Source organism: Hypomesus transpacificus, chromosome 21 (assembly GCF_021917145.1).
Source record: "Hypomesus transpacificus isolate Combined female chromosome 21, fHypTra1, whole genome shotgun sequence".
NCBI classification, from domain to species: Eukaryota; Metazoa; Chordata; class Actinopteri; order Osmeriformes; family Osmeridae; genus Hypomesus; species Hypomesus transpacificus.
Window position 1 is genome coordinate 8477127 of NC_061080.1, and position 27208 is coordinate 8504334.

At 45.7% G+C, this 27208-nt stretch overlaps 1 protein-coding gene across 1 annotated transcript in view; it reads left to right on the forward strand.

Moving 5' to 3' along the window:
* LOC124483162 (nebulin-like) overlaps positions 1–26567 on the forward strand; it is a 43443-nt gene extending 16876 nt beyond the window's left edge. Inside the window, 2 exon segments of the mRNA XM_047043453.1 lie at positions 24246–24827; positions 25713–26567. Of these exon segments, the coding sequence (XP_046899409.1) occupies positions 24246–24827; positions 25713–26552 (1422 nt within the window). The 3' untranslated portion in view covers positions 26553–26567.
* Positions 26568–27208: the final 641 nt, after the last annotated feature.

The following is a 27208-nucleotide window of genomic DNA, read 5'->3' on the forward strand; positions in this document are numbered from 1 at the left end:
GTAAACCTCCAATCGGAGGATTGGTAGGCGTGGAGAAGACCACTTCCGGTAACAGTAACAGTCGACACCTGCAGAGTCACAAAATTTTCCAAGACAAATCCAAGCCTCTACCTCTGTGGGGCTTCGAAATTGACTACCTGGTGACAGCGTACTGGTGGATTATGCAAAACAGAAGCCTCTATTACCCCAAGTGTAGCAACGCTGTAATTGTGTATCAATTGAAACGGTCTGCAAGCCTGCCACCTGGTCTGTACGTATACAGGACTCATCTGGCTCACTTTGGATGCACAGCTGAAAGACCCTTGAAGGAAGTGGAGCAGTTCAACTTTGACAGCCATTCAGATGACTTCGGAAAGTGGGATGAGCTACCCAGCTCAATTGCCATCGACATGTTCCCAGGTCGTGACAACATCAGCGTTGTTTACAAAATCAAACGATCTCTTCAAATTCCTGTACCTGAATATGGGGACAGGCTGTATGGAGAGGCAAGAGCCATGGGGATAGTCGACCCGAGTACGCCTGGACAAGGATGCGCGTATCACAATGTAGCCATGCGGACCAAAGACGCGTATGTCATAGATCTACGTTGGAATGGGTTCCACACTAAAACGGCATGCATCAAAGCCATACCTAGATTGAACGGACTGCAGGCTGTAGTGTGGTCCAACCACAATGTCAACTGTCAGGATGTAGAGAGTGCTGTATTGCAGTGGACCTTTGGTTTGTTAAACGAACTACCTATAGAAGTGCAGATGATAGACTATAGCTAGGAAACGCTTGGAGTCATGTATATGCAGATGGAGATGGACACATTTCCTGGAGTTCTATCTGAGCCCCCTAGTAGGAATGCATCGTTCTTCATACACGCACACTTTATTGGGGACTTTAGGTTGGCAACAAATGCGATCGGTGACATCACAGGCCATAGAAGTAGAATAGGCTCACCCTGTCTAAACGTGTCGACTTTCACTGTATGGTACATCTTACCTGATTTGAAACACCGTGCACCTACACCCTTTGACTGCGGCGTCAGACACGAGTGTGACTTGGTGGTCACAGAAGAATTCAAAACATCATTTCGAGAGTGGACTTTAAAACAAGATGGATGCAGCTGCCAAGGACTGGCTGTCCAGTTCACTCTGTACTACGATGCCAACACGATGCAATACAAGACCATCATATCACACACAGTCATGGCCAATGACAGCACATTGACATTTTTCAGACTCTGAATAAGGTAACATTTATCATGTAGTTCTGTAACACCGCTACAATACACAATATACTGTGGTGACCAAGGGGTGTAGCCAAGAGCGAACAGCACAGAACTACTCGAAGCATGGTTTGTTGTACGAAATAATAGGCGTTTATTAAAATAAATGACCCACAAAATACCAAAAAATAAATACAATTCTACCTCGGCCGAGGGGATGTTCTGGCCTGGTCCGGCTGGACCCCCACTCTTCACTGAAAAACACAGAGTAGCAGTTGGTTAGATTACAGCCGTAAATATGTGTTTACGAGTGCAGCTCCTACTCACTTCTCGTGATTGTTTATTATTTGATTGTTGAGTTTTTTCTGCTATTGTTTTATAGTGTCTACAATGGATTACCAGGACGAGGTGGTCAAGTGGAAACTCGCAGCCTCGGTTCTCCACAGGGGAGCTCTCAACAATTGTGAAAAGTTCAAATTTACAGAGGATGCCATCAACTATTTGTGTAGCTACCAAGAAGGGCAACACAAAGCTGTGCACCCTGGAACTGTCACACGTCAACATCACAACTACCACTACCACTCTGACAATTTACCCGGCCGTGTGGGACTTAGTAACTTTTTCTGGAATAGAGTAGCTAATTGTTGCGTACTGTGCAAGTATGTGAGGATGACACAGACCGGTGTGTTTCTGCATAAGATGACAGATAATGTCAACCCTGAGAGTGTCCCAGATGGAGAACTGAACTTGCGTCGCTTGGAACATCTGGCAGTTATGCACACACCTTACTTTGTCATGTTGTTCCTAGACCTCGTGGAAAAGAAACGCTACGGCTTTCACAAAAATGGCAGTGGTAGACACTGTATTGCCAATTATGTGTTTGAAAGACTCACAGAAGACGGAGAGGCTTTCGGAGAGGAGGAAGATTCTTTTAGATTTCTTAAGCTATGGTGGAGATTTCAAGACAGACGAAGCTCTAGGGAACTGAACATCTCTATCCCTTCATATCTCGAGTTGCACAAGTGTGGAAAGGTATGGAATTCCAGGATCGACACGTTTGCTAACAGGAAACCTGAACCACTTTACAACTTCCTGGCGACAAGTTGTCTCTGTCATGACATATCATCCACCTGCTCAGTGACTTACTCCAGCTGTGACAGTGTCTTACCTGTAATGAGCACAGTGTCCAACGGACAAGTGTCTACATTCTCATTTAGAGTTTTGGTTCCTAGGTTGCACATAGAAGACATTCTGCATTCAGTTGTCAGGGCATGCAATACCAGGCGAACTCTGGGCTGTGACACCTATTGCAGCAGCATGTCAGAACCCAGGCTTGATTGTCTAGCTTTGGAAGACGTGGACCATCCGAAGGCTGTGATGGTGCACGTCGTGACGACTCTGAATTCTAGATGGCAAACTTTAAACTCTTGGATGATTAGCATGCAAGGTAAACCTCTAGATTCTCAACTGAGTTCTAATATCAACAGGGTTTTTCTGGGGGTAATGGGCTCTCTTAGAGGTTTATGTCTGCTAGACAAGAGACCTCCACGATACCTGTATGCAGAGACACAGGGTCGAGAGTCTACACTTGCCACAGCGTTCTTTGTCAACTGTGAAACTGGAGAAGTTCTATCATTGTTGACATTTGTATCAGTGCCCAGAATGTACAGGTCTTCTAATATTGACAAGGACGAGGACGATTTCCGCAGGGCTTGTGCCAATCTGGCACTCTCTACGCTGTACGCAAATGCGACTGACGAGTATTTCTATACCAAACGAAAGGAGTGGAAAAAAGTATGGCAAGGCTTCTCAACAGCTGAACATTCAGGAGTCTCTGGAGGTGTCGCGAGCTACACTACAGATAACTGTGGGTTGGAGACGACCTCTGCGATTGTTACAGTACAAAGCTTTTGCAAAACTGGTTTGCTTGATAACGATATGTGGTATGCATTGGGACCAAAAGAAGCAGGATTAAGAGACATCAGCAGTTTCGAATCACCTCATGTTTGGTTGGGTGGGTGAGCAATCTAGAACATTTGAAGCTCTGCAGAATAAGCTGCTAGCTTTGGGCTTCAGATCTCCCCTACGTGTCAGTGTTATAGAAGCGCTGATGGACAGTGAAGCTTCTAGCATTCGAGGTATACAGCAGGGCTTCACTACACCTAACCCTGAGTTGTACCAGGGGTTGAGTAACGCACTGACAATTGCTAAAACAACAGCTTTGTCATATTACACACCCGTAGTAAGTTCCAGCAAGTCATCCAGCTGTACTATGGGGTATCCACATGGACACAAACGCGCTAATAACAGGCTTAGCCGTGAGATGTCAGATGTCACCACCTCTGAAAACACTGCGAAACTCTTAAGAGAGTTAAGCATGTTGTTGGATGAGAAACTGAGCCGCAGCTCATCGTCCCCCTCTCCGGCGGTTGCTAAACCTATGGAGGAGGTTTATCTAGACGCTGCAAATTCTCAGAAAACCACCAACCCTTTAAATTGCAATACATGGACTGTTAGTACGCCTCACACAGACATCTTCACAGACTTGCACTCAACTCCCACTGTGAACACTGCAACATTTGAAGTGACATTTGAGAATGTAAAAGTTAGAAGACACCCGATAACAGAAGTGACCAATAAGGACACAAGAGCATCCAGCATGTGGAATGCACACATTGTGGGTTTTGAGTGTTTTGCCAACCCTGTCACACTGTCTGCAACTATTCCTTTCAACAGTACCACAAACGACTTTCATACCACCACTCGGGTGAATAACATCCGATTCTGTGGAAGTAACTAAGATGACATTTGACCGGTTCAAACACCGGTACATAAACTCTCCTCTGGTACTTGATAGGATTATAACAGAGAGTTTAAGTGCTGAGATCTGGGATAATCCCACCAAACAGAGTCTGTCACAATCCAATGAGTCTCGATCCCAGATTCAATTAGACCAGAATAGTTCCAGACAAGACCTGCATGTCCATAGCAGACCTGATCCGTGTCAGATGTCACAACCTTTAGAGGTGGAACATCAACAGACTTCAGAATTGACGCGAAAAAGGGAGACTATGCCCCAGGAAAGGGAGCTTTTGAATTGTAATAGACGTTGGAGATCGATAGGTTTTGACACAACAAACCTGGTGGAAAATGGATATACACCATAAACAATGACATATCTCACATGTGACAGTATCACCAACTCTAGGAGGAAGGATGTTAGAATACCATCAACCCCCGAATCTACTGAACCCATAAGTGATCCTTGTGCAAGGTTGTCTGTGCCGCCACAGTGCGGGAATTGGGTGAGACCAAATGCTATACCACCCGTGATAGCCGTGATACGCAGAGATCCCCATGATCGAACGTTGAACTGGAAAAATGGAGTGGAATCTACCACATGCAGAAGTAGCACCCTGTGTTACCCCAAAGGGCTGGTATACAAAACACGGACGCCTTCCAGTACTCTGAACTGTGAAACAATGCCGCAGACCTATCAAACTGTGAATCTAGGGAGACCTCCACATAACGGCTTTAAACATGTGGAGCTGATCATCAAAGAATTTCCAACAAGGGAAAATGCATTAGTAAACAACCTCCTGCATATAAAAAGTAAATTAACACTTTATCTTGGTGCAGTATGTACCATCCCCAACATTGGCGGGTTGTTGGCTCACAGGATTTTCACTGACGACGGACAACTTTTGAGAGTTATCTTAGATATGCACACCTCTCTACAGGTACATCCATTTGTAGCCAGGACGTTCACATTACAGTTGTCGGAGACCCCGTTTCTAAACACTCCATTGGCAGGAGTGTTCGTTGGTGAGGCAGTTGGTGAGTGGAACCTAGGCTGTGCCAATGGAATACATGTTATCCAAGAGGCAGAGAAGTTCACGCTGGCATTTCATGTCACACAATGCCTTCTTCGAGTACAGATCTTATCTCTTAAAGTTCTAGGTTTCACTATGAAGTTCATACAACCTGCAAGGATATGGAAATGGCACGATGGATTTAGAGTTGACTTGGTCGGTTGCCTGGTTGATATGTTCTACAAGTGGACAGACCAGGATGTGGGGAGGGGAGCCACAGAAGGTTTGTCTACCATCTACATGACGCTGCAACAGCTGGGATTGTTCAACTATTTGCCTGCTCTGGTGAAAAATAAACTGTCAAAAATCCATGACCCCGTTTCAAGCACTGCAAGCCAAAGAGGGAAAACATTCTGAGCATCTCGAGACCCCGTCCAACAATGACGACGTTCGTTTACTCTATAGTGTCTACAATCAATGTGCATTCACAAAGAAATGTATATCGGTTGACAGTAGTTGGGAGACTCTACTAGGCTCTCATCAATACGAAGATGTCAGGTTGCAAACTTGCGGTATGATACTGCAGCCCTATGGACCCTTCAACATACAGCTACAGAACCAAGGGTTCAGGTGGAACACAGCCATTGTAGTTGAGCCTGTTCTCAGTGTAACCCCAAACCTTGCTCAGTCATTACATGTCTTCAAGGGTAGTGCCATACCCAGGGTTTCAGTTGAACCATCAGTCGCTAACCAACAAACATCGGGCAGATTATCAACCGACAGCGAGATGGAGATGAGCACTGATACAAGCGAGCCTGTTCTCAGTGAAACCCTAAACCTTGCTCAGTCATTACATGTCTTCACGGGTAGTGACGTACCCAGGGTTTCAGTCGTAGCCCCAGTTGCTAACCAGCAAACGTCGGGAAGCTTATCAGCCTACAACGAGATGGAGATGGACACCGTGGGGGCCATCCTACAGCTTTGTGAGCCTTTTTATTTAGAACAACAGAACCCAGATTTTGAGTGGTACAAAGACAATGCAGGTGAGCCTGTTACAATTCAGACTCACCTACCACCTGTTTCGGACACCAGTTTACCACGCTCTTGATGAATGAATCTTATGAAATGGTCACTGACAATGGATATAGTGACAACTGTCCACCTCCAACCGTAGCTGATGCCGTTGAAGGACATGTCTAATGTCCATCATCCGAATGGCACGAGGGTAACACAGTCCTAGCTCATATCACAATGTCTATTGACATACAATAATATACATTATATTGTGTAGCATACGGAGATACATTTGTAGACAATTGCCTTTACTGCATGCCATTTTGAATATGCCATAAGTGTTCTTTATTGTTTTTACACAGCATTTTGTTTGTAGATTGATAACCTTTGTTATGACACGTCTGTGAAGATGCATGCCTTTGACAACTTGTTTTTATCACTGTGTAGTCACATGTTTGGTGTCACATGTTTTGGATATAATAAAAAAACCTTATTGTAGATGTCTCGACGGGCTTTATTACGTTTCAAACGCAAAGTAAATAAATACATGCAGAGTCACTAAAACAATGGTTCAACAGGTTCATAATGGTTGGATTTAATAAGGAAATGAGCAACATCTGGATTGTAGATGGGGTACGAGTATTCAGTGATCGCCTCTGACGGCTTACCATGTGCCTTTAGCATGAAGGTGACTTCATCTATGCTTAACCACCTGTTAGATTGCATGAGAAGATTATTAAGATCAGCTGCTGTTGTAGTTTTATGCAAATGCAGGTACACTTGGATCCCCTCGTCACTCTTATTTGTTAGCATGTAGTCGACAGTTTTACCAACCAACTTTTTGCGAAGCTCGTACGTGGAGTCGGCGACCAAATTCAATAGTACAGCTACCGTGTGAAATCCACAATAGTCATCTGATGGCACCTTTTTCACCTTCAAATTGTTGAGTAACATAAGCTGCTAATGTTCCCGCGTGGTGGCAGTTGGAGGTAGACTTCTCCAGAGGTAACGGAATGGACAAAGTTTGTGCAATCACACACCAGATACCGTCATTGTAGCAGATGGAACCGGGAGCCCATAATTCATTGTAATACTGGTTGCTGATATAATAGGTGTAACCATTGATATTCAGCTCCATGTTTACACGGAACATGCCACCTACGATTGCTGTGATGGGCAGAAAATCATATTCTTCATGACACAGACCTTTGTAGATAGCCTTTATGTCATTACAGACTCCAAGCGACAGCGGGTTGTTGAGATTGAAACTTTTAACTACTAGGTGTATCATCACGGCAAGAGCAGCGGGGGTGGAGGGTAGTCCGGCTTCGGTGAACTCAGATGAGGCGGCTGTGGTTGATGCCTGGCTAGTCACCTGATACGTGAAAAGCACCCACAGTGCCTCTATGAGTGTGGCGTAGTGAGTTTTACACCCTCTCGTGTCCATCACAGCTGGTTTCTTTGCGTAGACGGTGGAGGCGATGTTTGTCATACAAGGGATTGACACGGTCGGTGCTGACACTCGTTTAGTGTTATGGTGCGCATTGTCAAGTTTTGTCATAGTTAGAAATGTGTTATCTTTGCAAAATCCTAGCTTGTCTATATGATCTACCTGTAGCCCCTGACATATATAACGGTAGTTGCTATTGGCCACGTGTTCAGGTTCAGGTGTCGAGGATGACTCGTCTTCGCTTGTCGGAATGTCATGGTTGGGTTGAATGGAGTCGCCTGTCGTTGACTTCATCGTCTCATTTGACAGCCTATTGCTGTCGGTATCTAAACTGTGATATGTTTCGTACGGTTCATCCTTGATTGTTTCACGTAATAAATCCTCGACCCCAACATTATCCTGGTTGGTATCGAAAACCCAGAGTGATTTGCACCACGGATCAAAACAATTGTCAAGTCCGTGCAGAGCCTGGGCAATTTGTCTACTGTGACATTTAGTTGACGTGCCCTTGATACTACTATGAAGCCCTTGTGCTATATTGCCAAGATATGCGAAAGGAACTTTGCCATGTTCGACGTACGACTCATTTTCACACTCTTTGGCAAACCACACGTCTCGAAACTCTATTGCAGTCTTGACGCTACTCGGATTCAGGTTCAGCCTTTTCATGTAAGGTAACTGTACCAAAAGCTCTGGACCGTATAGTTCTGCTATGTGCAGGATAGTGTCTGTGTTGAGGAGATCCCCGAAGACTATTTGTAAAGCTTGTACTACTTCTTTACCATCAAAGAATTCAACATAAGTCGACCCTTCAATCCCCTGCCCTAGTTTCAGAGCTGCACATAGGTGTTTGTCAGCATCCGAACCTGTGTAACACACTTTCTTCTTCAAGATGGGTTGCGTGTGCACCGCTGTTGCGTACACCAACATATACCACGCCGCAAAGTATAACAACCCAGCTGAGGTAGTGTAGACATCGACACTGTTGTTGTCAGATTTTTCGCCGCTAAACACCCGTAGTCCGCAAGCTGCAAAGGTTAAAGCTATGGTGGAGTTCACCAGTTGGTCAGGTGTACCATCACCCCTTCCCGCGAAGCACTGTAAAACTCCGTTTTGAAGGATATCTATCATAAGGTTACTTTCTGATTTGCTTATAATATTGAAACCAACTAGAGTTTTCAAAGGAGCCGTGAAGTAGTTCATGTAACGGCCATAGCTGACTTTGACAACCCCCCCAGTGCTCATGGGTGTGAAACGTTCTAACACTTCTGAAGTCACGCATCTCCACGCTCTTGCCAGCAACTCGAGTATGTAGACAGGACTTGGTGACACGGGGAGAGCTAGTGCTTTGAACAATTGGTAACATGCCCTGGTGGAGTTGACAAATACAGGCCATATTAGGCCTGAGAACTTGTTAGTGTTAGGTGTCGTCAACGTGAGTTGGTCAAGGGCCAGAGCTGACACTCTAGGGAAGCATGACACAAGAGCTCGTACAATAGTATCAACCTCTTGGGCCCTGGCTTCCGTGGTGTCAGACGCTTCGGTTAGGACATCAACAGAGATCAAGATGTTGAAATCCTCCTCGCTTCTAATCGGATAAACGACAGGGTTTTCCTTAGACGCAAACCCGTCGTTCCGCATAAAAACTTCTAGCATCTCAGAGTTAGGAACACAGTGACATTTCTGTTTCGGTTCGTCTATGGTATCACTCAGAGTTTCACACCAGACAGAGAGATGATCATTGGCGAACATAACAACAAGAGCCTCTAAATCAGACAGGGATCCTTTAACCTTGTAATCCTGGAAACCCACGGTGTGTAGCATGATAGACTTAGTCCAAACGGCTATCAGTTTTCCAACGTCGTAGCCCTGTGGCTCATGGATGTGATACAGAAGCCAGCATAGTTGAACTACAGCTTCATTTCGTACCAGCCAATCATGCTGCTTTGAAGCCCCTGCAGCAGCGCATTCCATGAGAAACACGCAAGATGTCAAAAGTAGACTCTTACAGCCGGCACATTCGATCTCCGTAATGCGTTTTTCTGAGCATCGCACTGCCTCCACAGCGGACCAAGGGGTATAGCCACACCATCTCATCTTGTCCAAGATGGATGTTATACTTTTGCGACTGTGAACGCTGCTACTTTTGTCAGGACACTTTCTGTGGAGAGTGAATACCATGCGACGGTTTCTGGTCACAGTGACACTCTTCCAATTGTAAAACTTCTGAGCCCATCCGAGTTTCAACTCGTTGTTAGTTTCCCCGAATTTCTTCCGTTCTTTGATCCAGTCCGAACGTAGGATTATGTGGAGTATTGGTGCGAGCATGGCGTCACAGGCAAACGGTCCAAACAGTTCTAAAGCTTCGCTTATGTTATTTTTCTTCAACAGCCACTTATTTGCCAAATACAACAACCCATCGTCATTCTTTTGTTCAATGACTATTCTGTTTAGTTCTGGCAAATGCATGCATAGCACCCCAGCAAGCCTCAACCTCAAGACCGACTTTACACACTCTGACATTTCAGATAGCCATGTGCCGTTAGGGGAGACATCCCGCCTGTGTATCGCGCCTTGGAGAGCTATAATGTCTCGATCTGGATCTACATAGCGCAGGAGGGTTTCAGACTTGGTAAATTGACAATCTGTCCAAATCGACTCGTTGGTCATGTCCAATGCTTCTATATAAGGTACCATATGCCCAGATAGCGCTACATCAAGGGGGATAATAGGTGTACTGTATTTGAGAGTAGATGATGGGTATGTCACCCCTTTCTGGATCTTGTAATTGTGGCAGAGTAGACATGACTTGTAATCGTCTTCTTCAGTATTCTCATCAACCTTCGTATACAACAGGTAATCACAATCCGAATCCATAGTGCAGACACATTATCCGCAACATGTATGCTCTATATTAGTAGCTGCCCACTCCATATATTACCAGATAAAGGGCAAGGTTGGTCAGTACAGAGGCTTCAGCTCTGCTAACCGACACTGAGTCATGGAATCTCTGAGCTGGGATTTAGTCTGATCCACCTGCAGCTGAAGACAGCCCTCATTCATCGTTAGCTTTCTCACTTGGGAAACCAACATAGACCTCTCGTAGAGTAAAGTTTTCACTGACATCTCTCCCACCCCGACTAGAGCCTCCAACACTGTGAGGTCACTGCGGATATCAAAATACAAGTCGGTCATGTGTGCATCCCAAGTCCACTTCTGTGAAGTACAATCTAGTTGATTACGAATATCCTCTATTGCTGCATTGACCACCCCTTTGCGTTTGTCAAAGTCCGTAGGTGCTGAGGATAAATTGATGTTTATGATTTTCAGCACATCGGCGCAAGCTTTCCCTACAACCCTAGGGGTAACATTACCCACCTTGTGTAGCATGCGAGCCACGTAGGCTTTTGCCTCAGACCAAGGCTCCCCGTGACTCAAACCCGGCCTGTCGCAAGTCAAGGTTATAAATTCCATCATTGTGATATCTCTTGATACTTTGGAACGCATATCTATCCACACTTCTATATATCGAACGTAGAGATTAATGTAGTGATGGAGGATAATCCTGAGCGTCTCACTGTCCGTATTGCATGTGTTTAAGGCATCGTGTATCGAAACGATGGTGTGATCACACTTAGCATCTTTCGCATCAGTTTGTTTTTGGACAGCCTCCTTCACCTGTTTCTTTGCTGCCAGACGAACCATCTCCTGCACGAGGTTGTTGCGCCCTAATGCAGCCTGTACCATGTAGTGGAGATGATCGTAACTTGAATTGATTCGGGATAAGTTCGGGATACCGCTCCAGGACTTTTTTGAACCCAGTCATGAGCTCAGAAACCGTATTTGTGTAACTACTCAAGACACGTCTGTAGTTCTCAGCTGCAGACTTGCAATGTGTATCGTATGCCTCACATCGCATGCATTTACCATCAAAACCGGTCGTTTTTACATGATGACCTTGTACTGGTGTCTTATCACCATCTGGGTCTCCGTCCATCCACTTTCGGGATCTCCATAATGGAAGACTACTCTGGTCATCTCTGGAATGTCCAATGTCATTGTGGCGGTAATAATAATCATCATCATCGTCATCATCGTAGTCCATGTCAGGATGAAGTATTGACATACTCTCTTCGCTGTCACTGGTTTCAAAATGTATGACTTTAAGTGGAGTTTTAGGTGTTTCATCATATGAATCCTCTGAACTCATAACAATGTCATGACCATTGTGGCCACTCTTCCTTTCGCATTCAAATTCAACCGACCCCTCTTGCATCGATTCCACAGTGCTCACCTTGAAACGATGTATGTGACAAGCTGGGTCTGCGTTCTCAAATGACATCACATCATCGTTTAATCCTTTGTCGTATTCCAAGAAGATATTTTCAATCACCTTTGTCAGAGTAGTCGACAAGGAGAGAGAATGATCAAATGCGGAGTCTCTCTTCCAGAGAGAAAGGGGGGTTGTGAGGCTGACCATCGTCTCGATAGAAGCCTGCTAGTTTGTCAGGGACAAACTCTCACTTGACAATGGCGTCCAACTGTTATAACCTGCAATCTTTTTGCATGTGTGATAAATACATCTTCTACATCTACACTTGCCTCAGATGGGGAAAGCTCCATCTCAGTGAGGAAGAACGCTCGTCCTTATTCGGAAACCGCTGTGATGTATTCGCCCAATTAGATCCGAAATGGTTAGTGAAGTTTGTAGTGAGGTGCAGGGTGATTTACCAAGGGAAACTGCAAAGTTATCTGTCTTTCTCACCCCTTAGGATATCAAATGAAGTATACAGAGTGAGGACAGATGGTGCCACTTTCACAACGGTCGATGGTAGAGGTCGTGTGGTGCAAATCGAAAATTTCTTAGACCCCTGTCTACCTAGGAAACTGTCGGTTGGAGATGAAGCGTTTGCAGTTTTTCAGGACACACTAGCCGTCTTCTCGGGCATGGCTTTCAGGATACAAGTAAGTGGAAAACGTCTCTTTCACTGGCGACCTGTCGAGTCTCAGACTCCAATCACAACTTGGCCGATTTGTGTTTAAAATGGCAGACATGTTACACCGTCAAGGAACTTGACATTCGAGGCTTGAAAGTGGGTTTGGGTTGTATCTACACAACGGATGGTTTATCGCTATACAGATTGGTTACCTCGTGGAAGACAGATATATGTTTGAAGTTTGACGAAGGTTGTCAAGTGGAGATAGTACGCACGCTGTGCGCTCGGGTTATGGGTGACTGCAAGTTGGGAGTGGACTTCAAACTGAAATGTGTTCTACCCGATGGAGGTAAAGGCTTAGATCTGAGAGAACTGGACCCTCTGGAACCGGGCTGTGTGATGGGAGACATCCCTGTCCCCCCGGAGATTAAACGTGATGATCTTGAGAGTGAAGAGTCCGACATCCTCAGCGGATGTGACCGCGAAGCCTTAGTGTCTCTTGGAGACATGACCAGGGTCCCCTCAGCGTTCTCCATTCTTACAGAGAACAAGAATGTTATAGTGTTGCGACATATATTAAGAGATGCTGTGGTGGTAATACCCAAAAGTAGGGCTTGTATAAAAAATGACTTCCAGGGGATATTTCATCTGCAGACATCGCCTCCGAGTGGATATATAACCGAATGGTTCCCCTGTGGTTACTCTCTTTTTAGAGTCGAAAGGGGTCTCCCCGGCATCCCTCCTACCGTGATATGCCGCAACGCCAACAGAGATGAGGAAGACGGATACCCACGAAAAGACGTTTCGGCGGGCCAAGTGCCAACACTGCACGTTATCAAAAGCTCCAAATATCACAGGGTCCTACCGAGAGGCTTCAGGTCCAGCAGTCACCTATTTAGTCAATCAGTATGCCTGCTACCTGGGAGAATGGAAATTGTAGCCCCGGAGATGCTAAGGTTCCCAGGGTGTGTTGCTATCATGTACGCCTTCCATGTCTTTAAGTGGCTAAGCGTATTGGACTCTGATGTTCATAAGATCCCTCTCCTGCTTTCGTTCATGACAAGCCTGAAACTGAGAGAGGTTCAGGCTATGGTCCTGTCCTATCTATGTCTGACTGAATCATTTGTCACATTAGATAAGAGCTGTTTCAGTCTGACGGTGAAATCCCATTCGGTTCTAACAGAACTCAGAAAGATCGTATCCGTCAATCCAAAAGTACACCCAGGCCTCGCAGCCTTAGATTTTTCAACTGGAGAGAAGGTAATGTACGAGGAGCTGGAAGATGAGATATTGCGAATCCGAGCGGGTTTAGTCAGTGAGGAGGGAAAGGAGACAGACGGAGCCGACTCGAATGGACGATGGGGTCGTGGTTCTGGTTGTGTATCAGACGATGACACATTTGAAGAAGATCTAATCATAGAGAATGTGTCAAAATGTATCCGCACTGTTCACGGACAGGGAACTGGACACATGGTCCTATTTGTAGCGGAGGCTGCGGGTCGAGTTTCAAATGGATCACACTCGGGATGAGGACAGTGGGGTTGGTCGACTTGAAAATTCTAAGAGCTTGCGGTGTGTTTCACTCCAAGCACGGCTACAGTAGAGCTTTATTGAAAATGCCTAACACATATGGCGTTATACCTGAACCCCGCTGGTTAGGACAGCCCACGTTGCTTACGGACGACTTGTGTATAGCGGATGAGAGACAAAGAGTCTTACCAGAGTCCTTGCTCTGCAGCAGTGAATGTGTCTTTCAACTCAATTACTCCCCCCAGACCATGAAGATGACAACTTTTACAGTTGACACGGAGAAGAGTGTAGTCTTAGAAATGTCAAGGCTAGAACAAGCGGTGTGCAGCGAGGACGCTAGAGGTTACCAGGAACACAAACTCATCTGTCTCTTCAGGACCTGTCGCAGGAAGGAACAACACTGTCTATTTGATGTGACGATCAATGATATCTCAACTGGACACATTGGATGTGAAGAACCTGTGTATGTACAAGAGAAATTGGCTTAGCCTACAAAGGCGGAAGATGGACTCGTCAGCCGTCACATCGACCATAGGAGATGGGGAGTTTTTTCCCTCTATCGATATAGCAAAAGAATCCGATTTGGAGGAGAGTGAAGACGACATGCTATCTTACCCCTTGGCGGAATACAATCTCCACCTCTTGATTAAACCTTCCCCTAATCGACACTCCATGATTAGACCTGATAGGAGCCAGGGTGAATGTGGCTCCGTCTATGAGGCGTGTTTAGATGAAGCTGTGCTGCTGGGACATTGTGCCAGGGTTTTTGCCACACGGGGTAGTGAAAAGAACTTTGACGTAAGCGTCTGTTTAACATGGTTCTACAGATGCGTACACCCCTGTGTACCAGACATGACCGTGGGAGATGTTATGCTCGACTACGAGTTCACCCTGCAAGGCAGAGGCAAGTTGTCGCCTGTCTATGCTCTTCTTAGCCATTTGGCAGAAAGCTGCAGGATCAACTCCTTCCCTGTCTGCAAGTTGATCACCCTCAGTAGGCACAGAGGCTCATCAGTGTGGAGGAGGGGTGCAGACGTACCCTTCCACTCGCAAAAGATGAGGATAAATACGATAGGTGCCTTCCTATGTGCTCAAGATCACAGGTTGTCGCCTTTGATGGCGAGGTGTTGTAACCCAAAAGCCTCTACAGGGCTCTGAATTCTGGAATGGTTGTACATTTTTGCCTCGTGGAGATGAAGAAGAACTCATTTTGCGCGCATATTCTATTACACTCGGTCCCGTATTTGAATTCGAGAGGGTAAATAATTTCCCGAGTAAGGTTAAGATCAGTCTGGGGGATTGGAAATTTATGCAGTTAGCTAGCAAGTCCCACGATGTCAACCGTTACCCGTGTACCACAGTGATAGACGGTTACACTATAGCTTTTGCTTCAGAATCTCCTCTCTTCTACCTGAGGAAGAATGGACCTTTGTTGCAGAAGCTGGAGTCTGTAGCGGTAGTCATAGATAACAGCTCATCATATAGAACAAATGTGTTGAAGAAAGAAGATCCAGAATGGCCAGATCCCGATCCAATAGATGCTCAAAAACACAGTAAGTGTAAACATAAGAGTGTTGTAATTGACCAGATGTTCATGCGCACCGGATACAGGGACCCCTTAGAAGGATACAATGTGAACATGAGATCTTGGAACAGCCTGATAGCTACTAGATGGACGTTCAAAAAGTCCCCCGTTGGAACGTCTACTTATCGGGATTGGGAGCTAGACTACCCCATCTCCGACAGCCTGATTGTAATAGGCGGGGGGTGTTCCAACATTGATACTGTAAAGTGGCTTTGTGATGCTCCGCCTGGCAGGTTTTATTTGGAGAAGAACAGTCGCAGAAACAAACAAGAAACTCTTGCAGGTCTCAGATGTCTGGAGATTGACTCTAGGAGAGCTCGAATCAAAGATCCTAAAGCGTGGAGAGGATTTGACTCCTTGTGCTGTCGTGTGCTGACATGTCCTACTGAAAAGGTTTGGACCAGAGGTGTTTGTAAGGTGGTCAACAAAGGACTGAATACCTTCAGACGTGAAACTATTGTGCCGATAGCTAATTTGATTTTAATAGTGCAATCTGGAGAATGGTATGCTTCCCCTTGTCACTATGACAATCGTCATGATGATGACAACCAGCTGCACGATCAGGTGGACGAGACTCTGTTTATACACACCGAGATTTGCTCAGCATCAGAGTTGATTACAGCTTTAGCTTGTAGAATGCTTTCAGGTGAGGTACATGAAGACCTGGAGATAAAATGCGAAAGACGTGGGGTGTACAATTACCTACAGCGGGCACTGGTATGGTTTGCAGGTGCCACGGGGCCTTTCAGATCACGGACGGTGACTATATTCACACATGAGGCAGACTCGATGACAGATGTGTGGAGCTACACTTTACCCCAGGGTTTAGACGTTCTGAAAACAAGTAGAACTGGATATCTCGTATCATGCAAGCCGCAGTGTTGCGATAAGGATGATGTTACTGTTCTGATGACCAAGTCTAAAGGGGTTATTCGTGTTAGCTGTACTGGCAACCTAGTGCTACATTCTAACCCGACAAGCGTGAACATTTCTGAGTTGCAAGGAGAGCCAGGTTTACATGTTGTCATTAAGACTCAAATTGACAGTGTGACAAGCTGTGATAGTGACTGCCCGGTAGTGTACGTTGCCTGCAACCGTTCGCTGGCAGCATTCTGTAAAATGTGCTGCGTGCCAAAGGGTGTTAGAGGGCCTGAAACCTGGAAGAAATCATTACCGTGGTCAAAGAGGGATCCTGTTTCATTCTGCTTGAAGGTGTCTGAGTTAAAGTACAGGTGGGAGTCAGGAATGTCTGATGTTAAGGAGGCTCTTACTCATGACATTGAGTTTTCTTATAGTCACAGTAAGCAACTTCGAGACTGGACGAGGTGTTCTGATGGAAAACTGGTACCGAGGAGAGAGCGATTTTGGTACACGATTAACTACAAGAAGTCATTTGCTAGATGCTATGAAAGTCAAATTGTGAGCAATGTTGAAAATAAAGATGACTCGTCTAACATAGATTCCTGGAATGCAACCATAAACGAAAAGGGCATTTTTGGTAGGGTTGAGGAATGTGAAATTGAAGAAGAGGATCATGTTGATGCTGACCCGACAAAGCCTGAGGCAATAAAGCCGGAGTCCGTGAGGCCCAAGGCCTCGAGGCCCAAGGCCGTGGCGTCCAAGGCCGTGAGACCAAAGACTGTGGCGCCCAAGGCTGTGGCGCCCAAGGCCGAGAGACCCAAGCCCGTGAGGCCCAAGACGGTGGGGTCCAAGGCGGTGGCGTCCAAGGCCGTGAGACCCAAGGCCGTGAGGCCCAAGATGGTGGCGTCCAAGGCCGTGGCGCCCAAGGCCGTGGCACCCAAGGTTGTGACGCCCAAGGCCATGAAGTAGACGCTAGTGGGAGATAGTGATGCGGGAGATAGTGAAATCGAAGAAGGAGCTGGCGAAGAAGAAGAAGAAGAAGACATCCTCGAGCCTGTCACGGTTAGATGCGAGTGGCACGAGAGGGGGGTGTCTAGTTACGTCTTACTCAATTCCTGTCTAGAGGTAGAATTAGTCCCCACTCTCCCTCCAAAAGAAGGACATGTGTTCTTTGAACCTGTCTATAATGATGACTACAAGACACGTGTGACATTGGATGACAAAGGCAAATTGATAAGATATTACAAACCTCATAAATTCTTCTCACTGATATATGATATTTACACTGTGTTAATTTACGGTTGCGGATTGAAACCGGTATTTTCACACAAATCGTCGGATGTGATAGGGGGTAGGGTTCGTAATCTGGTCATCGGATCGCTTTCACTAGCTGACAGATTATCCCCTTATGTATATCCCAGCCGCCCGAAAATTACAATTGTTGTGTGCGAGGGCAGAGAAGAAATGTTGAAGCTGGCTCGTGAGCTCAGCCACTGTATCATTGTGACAACTGGCACTACGTCATACACATTCAGGGAGTTACCTCACAACCTAGAGAGCGAGGCCGGCTTGCCATGGACCGGGAGCGACAAGTTTACCAGTGACTACATCCTACCCGAGAAGTTTATTGCTGACACCGGTGTATCCGCATTTAGTCAACTGACAAAACTTTGGCCTTCCCTTTCAATAGAACCGATGTGAAACATCCAGCCTGCTCACGAGATCCCAGATGGATAGGACTCATGATGTGTCTGGCGGAATGGAGCGGTCAGAAACAAATCGCCGATGCAGTAGCTCCAGGGGCGTTGGAGGCTCTGACATCGACTATCGTGAAGGTCCAGAAATTATACTGAGAACGAGTGACAATTTAGCCTGCAGAGCGAGGTTGCTAGGAGAGACTGACTCGCGACTACAGAATTTTATAGACTCGTTTGAAGAACCTAAACGGTCTTCCTTGACACCTAAATACCCTTCTACTCAACAGGTGAATGAATACACAGTGTGGCTCACGGTGCGAGGCATACAAAAAGGAGACTGTATAGTTACTAACCCAAACCAACCACTAACACTGTCTGAAGCGGTTGATGTATACTCCAAGCTGAGCAGAGAATTCATTACGTGTTCCCACCAAGAGTCGATGAACACATTGGATTCTCTGCAGGATTTCCTTTCACTCATGCTTCGTTATCCCATGATGCCGAAGTTGGCTATGGACACTAAGGAGTGTCCGGAGTGTTACTTTGAAACAGAGATAACTCTCGACACATGGGAGGATGTGAAGAGTAAGATTTTCTGCTACCATTTCACACTCAGACATGAGAATTTCCCCTTTGGGCAAACCCACACTCGCGATAATGAGGACGACCCCCGTCATTTCAACATTGACGACAACTGCGAAATGTCAACGGCCAGACCTTGCGGTCGTGTGTTCATAACGGATACAACGAATGACAGTTGCGATGAGCGTGAGAGTCTGAAACCTATCAAGTTCCTCCACCAATTGGAGTCTCTCAAAAGACGGGACGAGATAATCAAACAGAAGACGTTGGGTAGAGAAATGTTCCACCGGGTCAAATCGTATAGTCACACACTGGAGGAGCTAGAGGCCCCTAGGTATCTTAGCTCGTATCCTTTAAGTTTACTCTATCAATTTTACGGGTCTCTGAATATGAGTCGCAGAAGAGCCCAGTTCCTAGCTGAGCCATATCCTGCCGCAGAGGGTGACACACTCCAGGCTCGAGTGAAAATCGAACATCTTAGAATGAGCCTAATGGCCACAGCTTCTACCGGAGACAACGACGAGTTGATGTCCTACATGTGCATGGCGTTGATAGGTCCAATCCGTAGATATAAACAAAGATACAACTTCATAGTTGAGAGAGTTGTGTTATTCAAGCACTTAATAGCGTCGGGCTTTCCTATAGAGACAGCGTGGAGTCTGTTGAAAACCATAACTGTCTCCAAGAGAGTCTCTCTGATTTCTTTACCATTGGACAAGGGGGTTGTGCTACAGTTAAAAAAAAACGTCCAACCTACCACATATAACAGAAAGATTGCTTCTCTCATATGGTTGTTCTCACACATCACTGCATATTGCACACTTCGACAGCTGAATCCTGGATACGTGCACATGGGCGACTCGCCCAATGACATATCCTTTGAAGGCATCTACATATTCGACAATGATCACCTCGGCTTCAGGTTGTCTACGGTACCCGAGTCATCAGGTAGAAACGACATTCGATCTACAAGAGGAGAAGCAGCCTCGGCTTACATGCCATTCTGACGAGTTTTGGAACTGCTTGCACTGCGAGATAGCGTTCAAGAAAGACTTCGCCGATAGAGTCGCCAAAGCCGGCCCTGAAAAGTCATACGATGCATTGGTGCAGTTCGGTAACGGTCCTATAACTAGTATGGTCAACATGCAATGGAAACGTGAAGCTCTGGAAATCCACAACGCTGAGCGTGTAAATTGCGCTCCTGTCAATCGTGAAAAGTTACTCAGTGAATATGTGGCAAGGAGGCAGAGTCGGCAGAAGGTCTACTCTAGGCACCAATGCAAGTCTAAGGCTACAATCAAGTGGAAAAGGCCTATCTGCATGCAAAAGAAGAAGGGGATGTCTGCGAAAACACCCAAATAACGACTGTTGCAGGTTTTAACAGACCACCATGTCTAAATAAACTGAACAGTGAACAGTTCAATTGATTGTATTTTGTCTTTATTAACTGTTGACATGTGCAGTAATGAACAGAGGGACATGCCATCATGTGATTGATAGTTTACTGTACAGCAGAGGTCGCCAACCTGTCGATCGCGATCGACGTGTCGATCTCGGAGACTTTCCCTGTCGATCTCCAAAATAATTTCAGAAATACTGATCTCCGACTAATTCATGAACGCAGAGGATTCTTAAACTGAACGCGCGTTCTCTTGTACCTGGATTTGCATATTGGCCTGTGCGTGTTGCAAAGCAATTCACCGACAGAATAAATGGGCGTTTTTTCCCGAAGACGACCTTTGAGAGACCTGCTATCCCAGGATACCTGTGGGCGTGGTTGCCGTTGGTTTGTTTATTTACCCGGCCGTGTTGTCCGCATAGTGTTAGCAAGCATGGCAGAGGCACCACGAAAGAGGGCGAAAAACTACAGTTTCCATCATGAATGGGAGGAGGAATTCATCTTTACCTTGGTAAAAGACAAGAGTGTGTGTATGTTGTGCCACCAGCCACAGGCACTGTCTAAGCGAGGGAATTTGGAGCGGCACCACAACACTAACCATCCGAAATTCAAAGACTGCTATCCACCAAAGAGCTCAATCCGCGCCAAAAAAGTTCAGGAGCTGAAAGTGGAGTTGAAGGCTCAACAGTCGCTTTTCTCACAACCTACGTCTCAAAGTAAGGCTGCAACTGAGGCGTCATTTCGTATTAGCCACATTTTGGCTAAACACAAGAGACCTTTTACAGATGGGGATTTGTTTAAGGAACTATTGACCGTCACCGCAGAGACTGTTTGCAGCACCTTCAAAAACAAAGAGGACATAAAAGCTGCATTCCGTGCTGTGCCTCTTGGTCCTACAACAGTGACACGAAGGATCGAGTTACTGTCGGATAACGTTGGTCAACAGGTGTTGGAGGACTTGTCACTCTGTGAATATTTTTCACTGCAGTTTGATGAATCGCTGGATGTAATGGACACGGCTCAGCTTGTTGTATTTGTCAGAATGGCTTTCCAGGACTTTACAACAAAGGAGGACTTCCTCACTCTTCTCCAATTAAAAGAGAGAACGAGAGGTGAGGATATTTACAACGTTTTTAAAAGCTATGTCCGTGAAAAGAACATCCCCATTCAGAAACTGGTGGCAATCACTACCGATGGGGCACCGGCAATGTGCGGTGTGCACGCTGGTTTTATAGCACTGTGCCGTAATGATCCGGATTTCCCCGACTTCATGAAGTATCACTGTGTGATTCATCAGCAAGCCTTGGCTGGGAAAGTTGTGGACTTTTCTCATGTCATGTCACTGGTGGTCAAAGTGGTAAACTCGATTCGAGCAAAAGCGCTTCAGCATCGCTTATTCAAGGCGTTATTGGATGAGCTCGATTCGGCGTATGGAGACCTGCTTCTGCATGCTGATGTCAGGTGGTTGAGTCGCGGAAAAGTGCTGCAGCGATTTGTTGACTTGCTGCCTGAGATTAAGACGTTTCTGTCGAAAAGGAACGAGGAGCACGAGGAACTTTCAACGGATGCGTGGCTACTGGACCTGGGGTTTCTGACGGACCTAACCGGAAAACTGAACTCCCTCAACCACGAACTCCAGGGAAAAGACCGGCACCTCCTCCACATGATCAGCGCAGTGAATGCGTTCAAGGCCAAACTCTGTGTCTGGACCACGAATCTGAGGAAAGGGACGCTGACACACTTTACAAACCTGGAAAAAATGTCACAGTCCATCAAAGACTCTTCTGACTTTCACCCTGAGCAGTACTGTGTGCACCTGGACAAACTGGCAGCGGAGTTCAGTCGACGTTTTGGTGAGTTAGAAATCATGAAGGATATTGCTGCATTTCTTTCAAACCCATTCCTGCCTATTAATACAGAGGAGGTTGCAGACCAATTCGAGAAAGCATTTGCTTTGCCAAGTGGAGTGGACATGGAGATGCTTGATTTGCAAAATGACATTGAGCTGAAAGCCAGGTCAAGGGACAGTGACTTTTGGGGACTTGTCAGCCGAGAGAAGTTTCCTCTCCTCAGTGCATGTGCACTAAAAGTGAGTGCCTACTTTGGATCGACCTACCTCTGTGGAATGGCATTTTCACAGATGAAAATCACCAAATCCAAGTACAGGAGCCGGCTTACTGACAGACACCTCACAGACTGCCTCAGACTGGCTGTCTCTGCTTATGAGCCAAACTACAAGGCACTCACAGACAGTGTTCAGTCACAGCCATCACACTGACTTGTCACATGAGAAATTTGTCAGTGTTGTGTTGTAACTTCAGTTTATAAATAAAACCGTTCATATCCAGCCTGCTCATTGCAAAAGTGTTTTTTCTTGTTCATATTGTTCACAAAGTGTTTGATTTCATTCAATTACAATAAGGCCAAATATAAAGTTAAGTTGTAAGTTCAGTCTGGAGTCTGTTCTGTCTCTCAACGCCTCAATAGGTAGATCTTCGGGTCACCAAGGCAAAGGTCGGTGATCTTTGGCCTAAAAAGGTTGGTGACCACTGCTGTACAGTCATAATACACACACATTATCAACCGACATGAACAGCATAGCAGACTCGTCGTTAAACTCAGAAAATACGGTGCTTCCTTTTTGTAGCTAGAGGTGTTACAGACATACCACCTTCTCCGCTAGTCTACCCTCGTGCAATTCATAGGTCTCTGTGGTGCAAGGGGTTTTCCTTTTCCTTGTGAGTGTTCGATTCTTCTTTAGGTCTAGAGATGTCTTCAGTTGAGTCTCTGGTTGGTTTCTAACGCCACACCAACCGAAATTCTCAGAGAGATCTCGGGAAGCCTGAATGTTAGCCATCAGCTGTTTTTTTTTCCTCTTGAGTGCCCGATCCTTCTTTAGGTCTAGAGATGTCTTCAGTTGAGTCTCTGGTTGGTCATCGGAGAGGTCTTGGGAAGTCTGAATGTGAGCCAACGAGGTCTGCTTCACAGAACAACTCGCATCTGAAATGTATTTTTCCAATGTAACCGTGACAATAACGGGTAGGAAATTGTCAAGATTGTTGTTTGACAGCAGACGTTTGATAAAATCCGGCTGGTTCACGTGCAAATGGATACAAGTTGAGAGTGTGGACCACTTGCTGTGTTTAGTGAGATGCTTATCAAAGCACATATTCACCAATGTCCTGGTGTTAAATAGGTCTCCCAGTATGCGATGCTTTAAATATGGGAAAAAGCACAACGCTAACATGACTACCATTGTATAGAAGTCAACTCTCTTGGCGTGTTTGTCATTGTATTTACCTGAAAGTCTCTTCATGAAGAGGTTGATCTTTTTGTTACAAGAGCTGAACAGTGTAGATACAGCCACAGCGCTTTTCGTAACAGCATCCTTTACAACCGAAGGCATCACTATACTGTAACCCAGTTCAGGATTGGTATTAAACGCCATCACCTCAGCCAGCTCAAATATCCTCGTCATCCAGGAGAAGGAGGTGTTACTTGAGGTGTTCAATCGCTGACTCTCTTCAATGGTACGATATTGCATACCAAATTCTTCTGTTAGCACTGTTGAGAATAACGCAATAATAACAGGCAGGCTAGCTTTGACTATAAGAGCATGCCCGTCGATGTCCGAGGAAGAGATAGTCGGTTCGTATTTGTTCCCACCGTAACCAAGCACAGCAGAATTCGATCTGTCGGACATGTAGTATGGACCTCGGAACTCCAATAGAGGTTTCTGAAAAACAAGCAGCGCTGCGACTGGACATGGTGACTCTGGCGAATATCTGTGACATGGGGTCCGCGTGGTCATGTTTCCTACCAAAAAGCAACTGTAACCCGAGCACACGTGCTTGCTGCAGTGGGTTTGGCAGACGTACCCGTGAATGTGATCTCTGAACGAGCATCCATCATCAACGCAGTAACTCACCCATTGAGGATCATCTATTAACTCCATGTGGAAATGGTTCATGGTAGATCAGCTGATACAGAGACCCGGCTGCTGTTCCTATCTTTCTATATCTTTGCTTTTCCGTATTTTCCGTCTTTTAACTTTCTGATATTGCACTTTCCTCTTGCTGTTGTATGAATGTGACCCATGAAATAAATATTCTGATTGTGAAAATAATACAATCTTGGTTAACCCTTTTATTTAATGTCTTCCCAGGCTAGCAGAGGACAGAGTGCCGACCTCATTCTAGTGGATGAAGTAAGCTTTGTGAATTCCAAGGTGCTGATGGCTGTAATACCGCACATAGCATACAGAGGACGAAAACAAGTGCACATCACAAGTCATGTCAACAACACACCGTGGCTCAACAAAGTGGTGGATATCCGTAGGGAGGACGGAGAACCCGCTTACCACGTAGTGTCACAGGGCTTCAAGTGTAGGTATCACGAGAAGGACCCAGGTCTAACATGCTCCTGTCTTGGAGTATACTGTCCCAATCATATAACAGTAGACAACCACCTGAAGCAACTAATGAACATGATAACACCAAGGGGATTCGAGAGTGAAGTCACAGGCAGCAGCAGTACATCGTCTGCCGACACAAAGACCGACAGGACCACCCCCTTTGAGCCATCGATCATAAACAAATTCCTGTCGAATAACAGCTACACTCTGGAATACATGACTCGGGCCTCCGTGGAGAGAGTTTACATCTGCCTCGACCCGACCTTTGGAGGGGGTTCCAGGTCCTGTGCGGGGGTCTGCTGTGCTGTGGAATTGAAAGGTGGCAATCTAGTGGTGAGTTTTCTGTTTTCAATTGATCCTACGACTAACACCAGCAGGTCACTAAATAGGTATCCGTAATCTAGGGGTCTGTGTGGTTGACTGCTATGTAGTCTATTTGATGGCGGGGTAAGGTCCAATAGGGTGACGATGTAAGAACTTATACGAGCCTCATCCTGGATTGTTAACGTGGTCTCTGTGTCAGCAACGAAACAAGAAATCAGGTCAACTGCCTGAGCCCAGGTGCAGCATGTGCACTTGGAGTCCGACAGTCTCACCATCCATCCCGTAATCGCTAGAGATATGATGACTCGAAGAGAGCTTCTACCTCGTTCACATTCTTTGATAGCAGACATATATTTCAGGGCGCCACTGCGGATGGTATCAGCAGATGCGAACGTTGCTAATACCATGTTCTCGTAGTCCTTCCATTTGCAACTCGAAATACATTTGTTCACAAAGTATTCCGGGACACGATTGCCTATTGTAAGTGTTATAACACTCAATAACTTGCAAGGAACGTCAAGAGATGCACATTCTACGTTTTCACAGAGTCTTCCTTTTGTGTAAACAGAGATCAAGGCGTCGATCATGAGTATCCTAGCAGACGAGAAGGAGACAAGTCTACTGTAAAGGGTTCTGAGCTGTCCACAATCCATGGTAGAGTAGAAAATAATGTTGCGTTGTAATGTAGTGTATACTATCATAAATTCGTAATGCGATAGGAGGTAATCCCATGGAGCAGTCATAAGTCTTTCAACTACCTCTCGAGCAGCTTTACAAGCAGGACATGACATTTCGATTATCTACTTAAGTTGTATTACACCAATCTATATTGACAACACTGTTTAATGTATTATTTTCACCCCCTATACACTATATTCCCTCTCTCCCTCACAGGTTATGGGCTTGGAGGAATTGGAGATACGCGATTTGGATCAAGTTACTAGAGTCTACGCTGCTCTGCTAAGCGGTCACATTAGATTACTGAAACTCATGATGCCGAGAGTGATATGGAAAGGATTACCCGCCGTGATGGTAGTTGAACGAAATACCTACGTCAACGCCTCATTCGAGGTCAAATGTCTGATGGAGCAGTCACTCGTGCGATCCGGTTTCAAATTACAGTTCTATAAGAAGTGGTCACCAGACAACAATAAGTTCATGTTAGGGAAGTACGTTGGTGCCAATACCAAACTTGCTATGGTTCACAGTACAGTCTCTGCAATAACTAGACAAACTCTGTATTACTGCGACACCGTAATGTCCTTGGGATGGGCAGTGATACACGAGGCTACCAAGAAAGCTCGGATGCTCGAGTCTACAATTGGAACTTCCAAGGGTAACGGTTCTAGCAACAAGATGGGTTCCAAAAGGGAAATATTCATGTACAGGCGTTCACGAAAAGGCGTCAACCTCGCCACTGATGTAACGGCGAGTGTATTGGAGACGTGTGACATTATGTATTTACCAGATAATAGGCTCACTGACCAGCTACATGCCCAGCAAGGAAAACTTTTATTGGGGAAATTGAGAGAAGAAATGTCAATGGTCACCATCACAGAGTCGACAAAATCTACTACGGTGACGACAGGGGGTAAAAGGTCTGTGAACGGAGAATACACCAGAGACGACCTGTTGTCAGCATTCTTACTTCTGTGTCACACCAGAGATGAGATATCCAGCGGTGACCCGTTCATTAAATTATGTGGCGAGGTATATGACGTGACAGTAAAGTGACATCTATATAGTTTTATATCGGCATGCCGGTGTTGTCTGATCTGACTTAATAAAAATACACAGCTGTAGACATGATATCAACTGTCTTTATTATGAGCAAGTAAGTGTACGTTTTACAGAAATGTATTTGTCTACCCAGCCACACATTGAATGTCTATCATAAGCCATATATAAGTGGTGGGGGTTATTCGTAAGCGGAATGTCGTAACCTCAATCTTCTTCGTCTTCAGAGTCTATAAACACAACCCCCTTTTGTTTGCAGTTGACAGAGATATTTCCACCTGGTCTAAACCAACCAAACATTTGATCGTATTCTAAGCCTTTGCTACGTCGATACGCAACGTCGTCTGGGTGGTAATACATGAGAGCTGGATCAGCGTCTGAGGAGTACCCAGAATTCTCGGTGTCATCGTTGTCCTCGCTGTCCTTGCCATCGCCATCCTCTTTCGGATCAGAGTCTCCCTCAGCGCTCATGACGTTGTATTTGTTTCCTATACCGCTGTTATATTCGTAGGACATTCGCAAATGACGATCATCAGTCTTGATGGTGTCACTGTTGGTCTGTGGATCTGTGGTTGATGACATGACTGGGGTTGCGGTAGAATCCATGGCACCCAAATTAGATTTGTCACCTACAGAATAGCTGTAATTTCTAT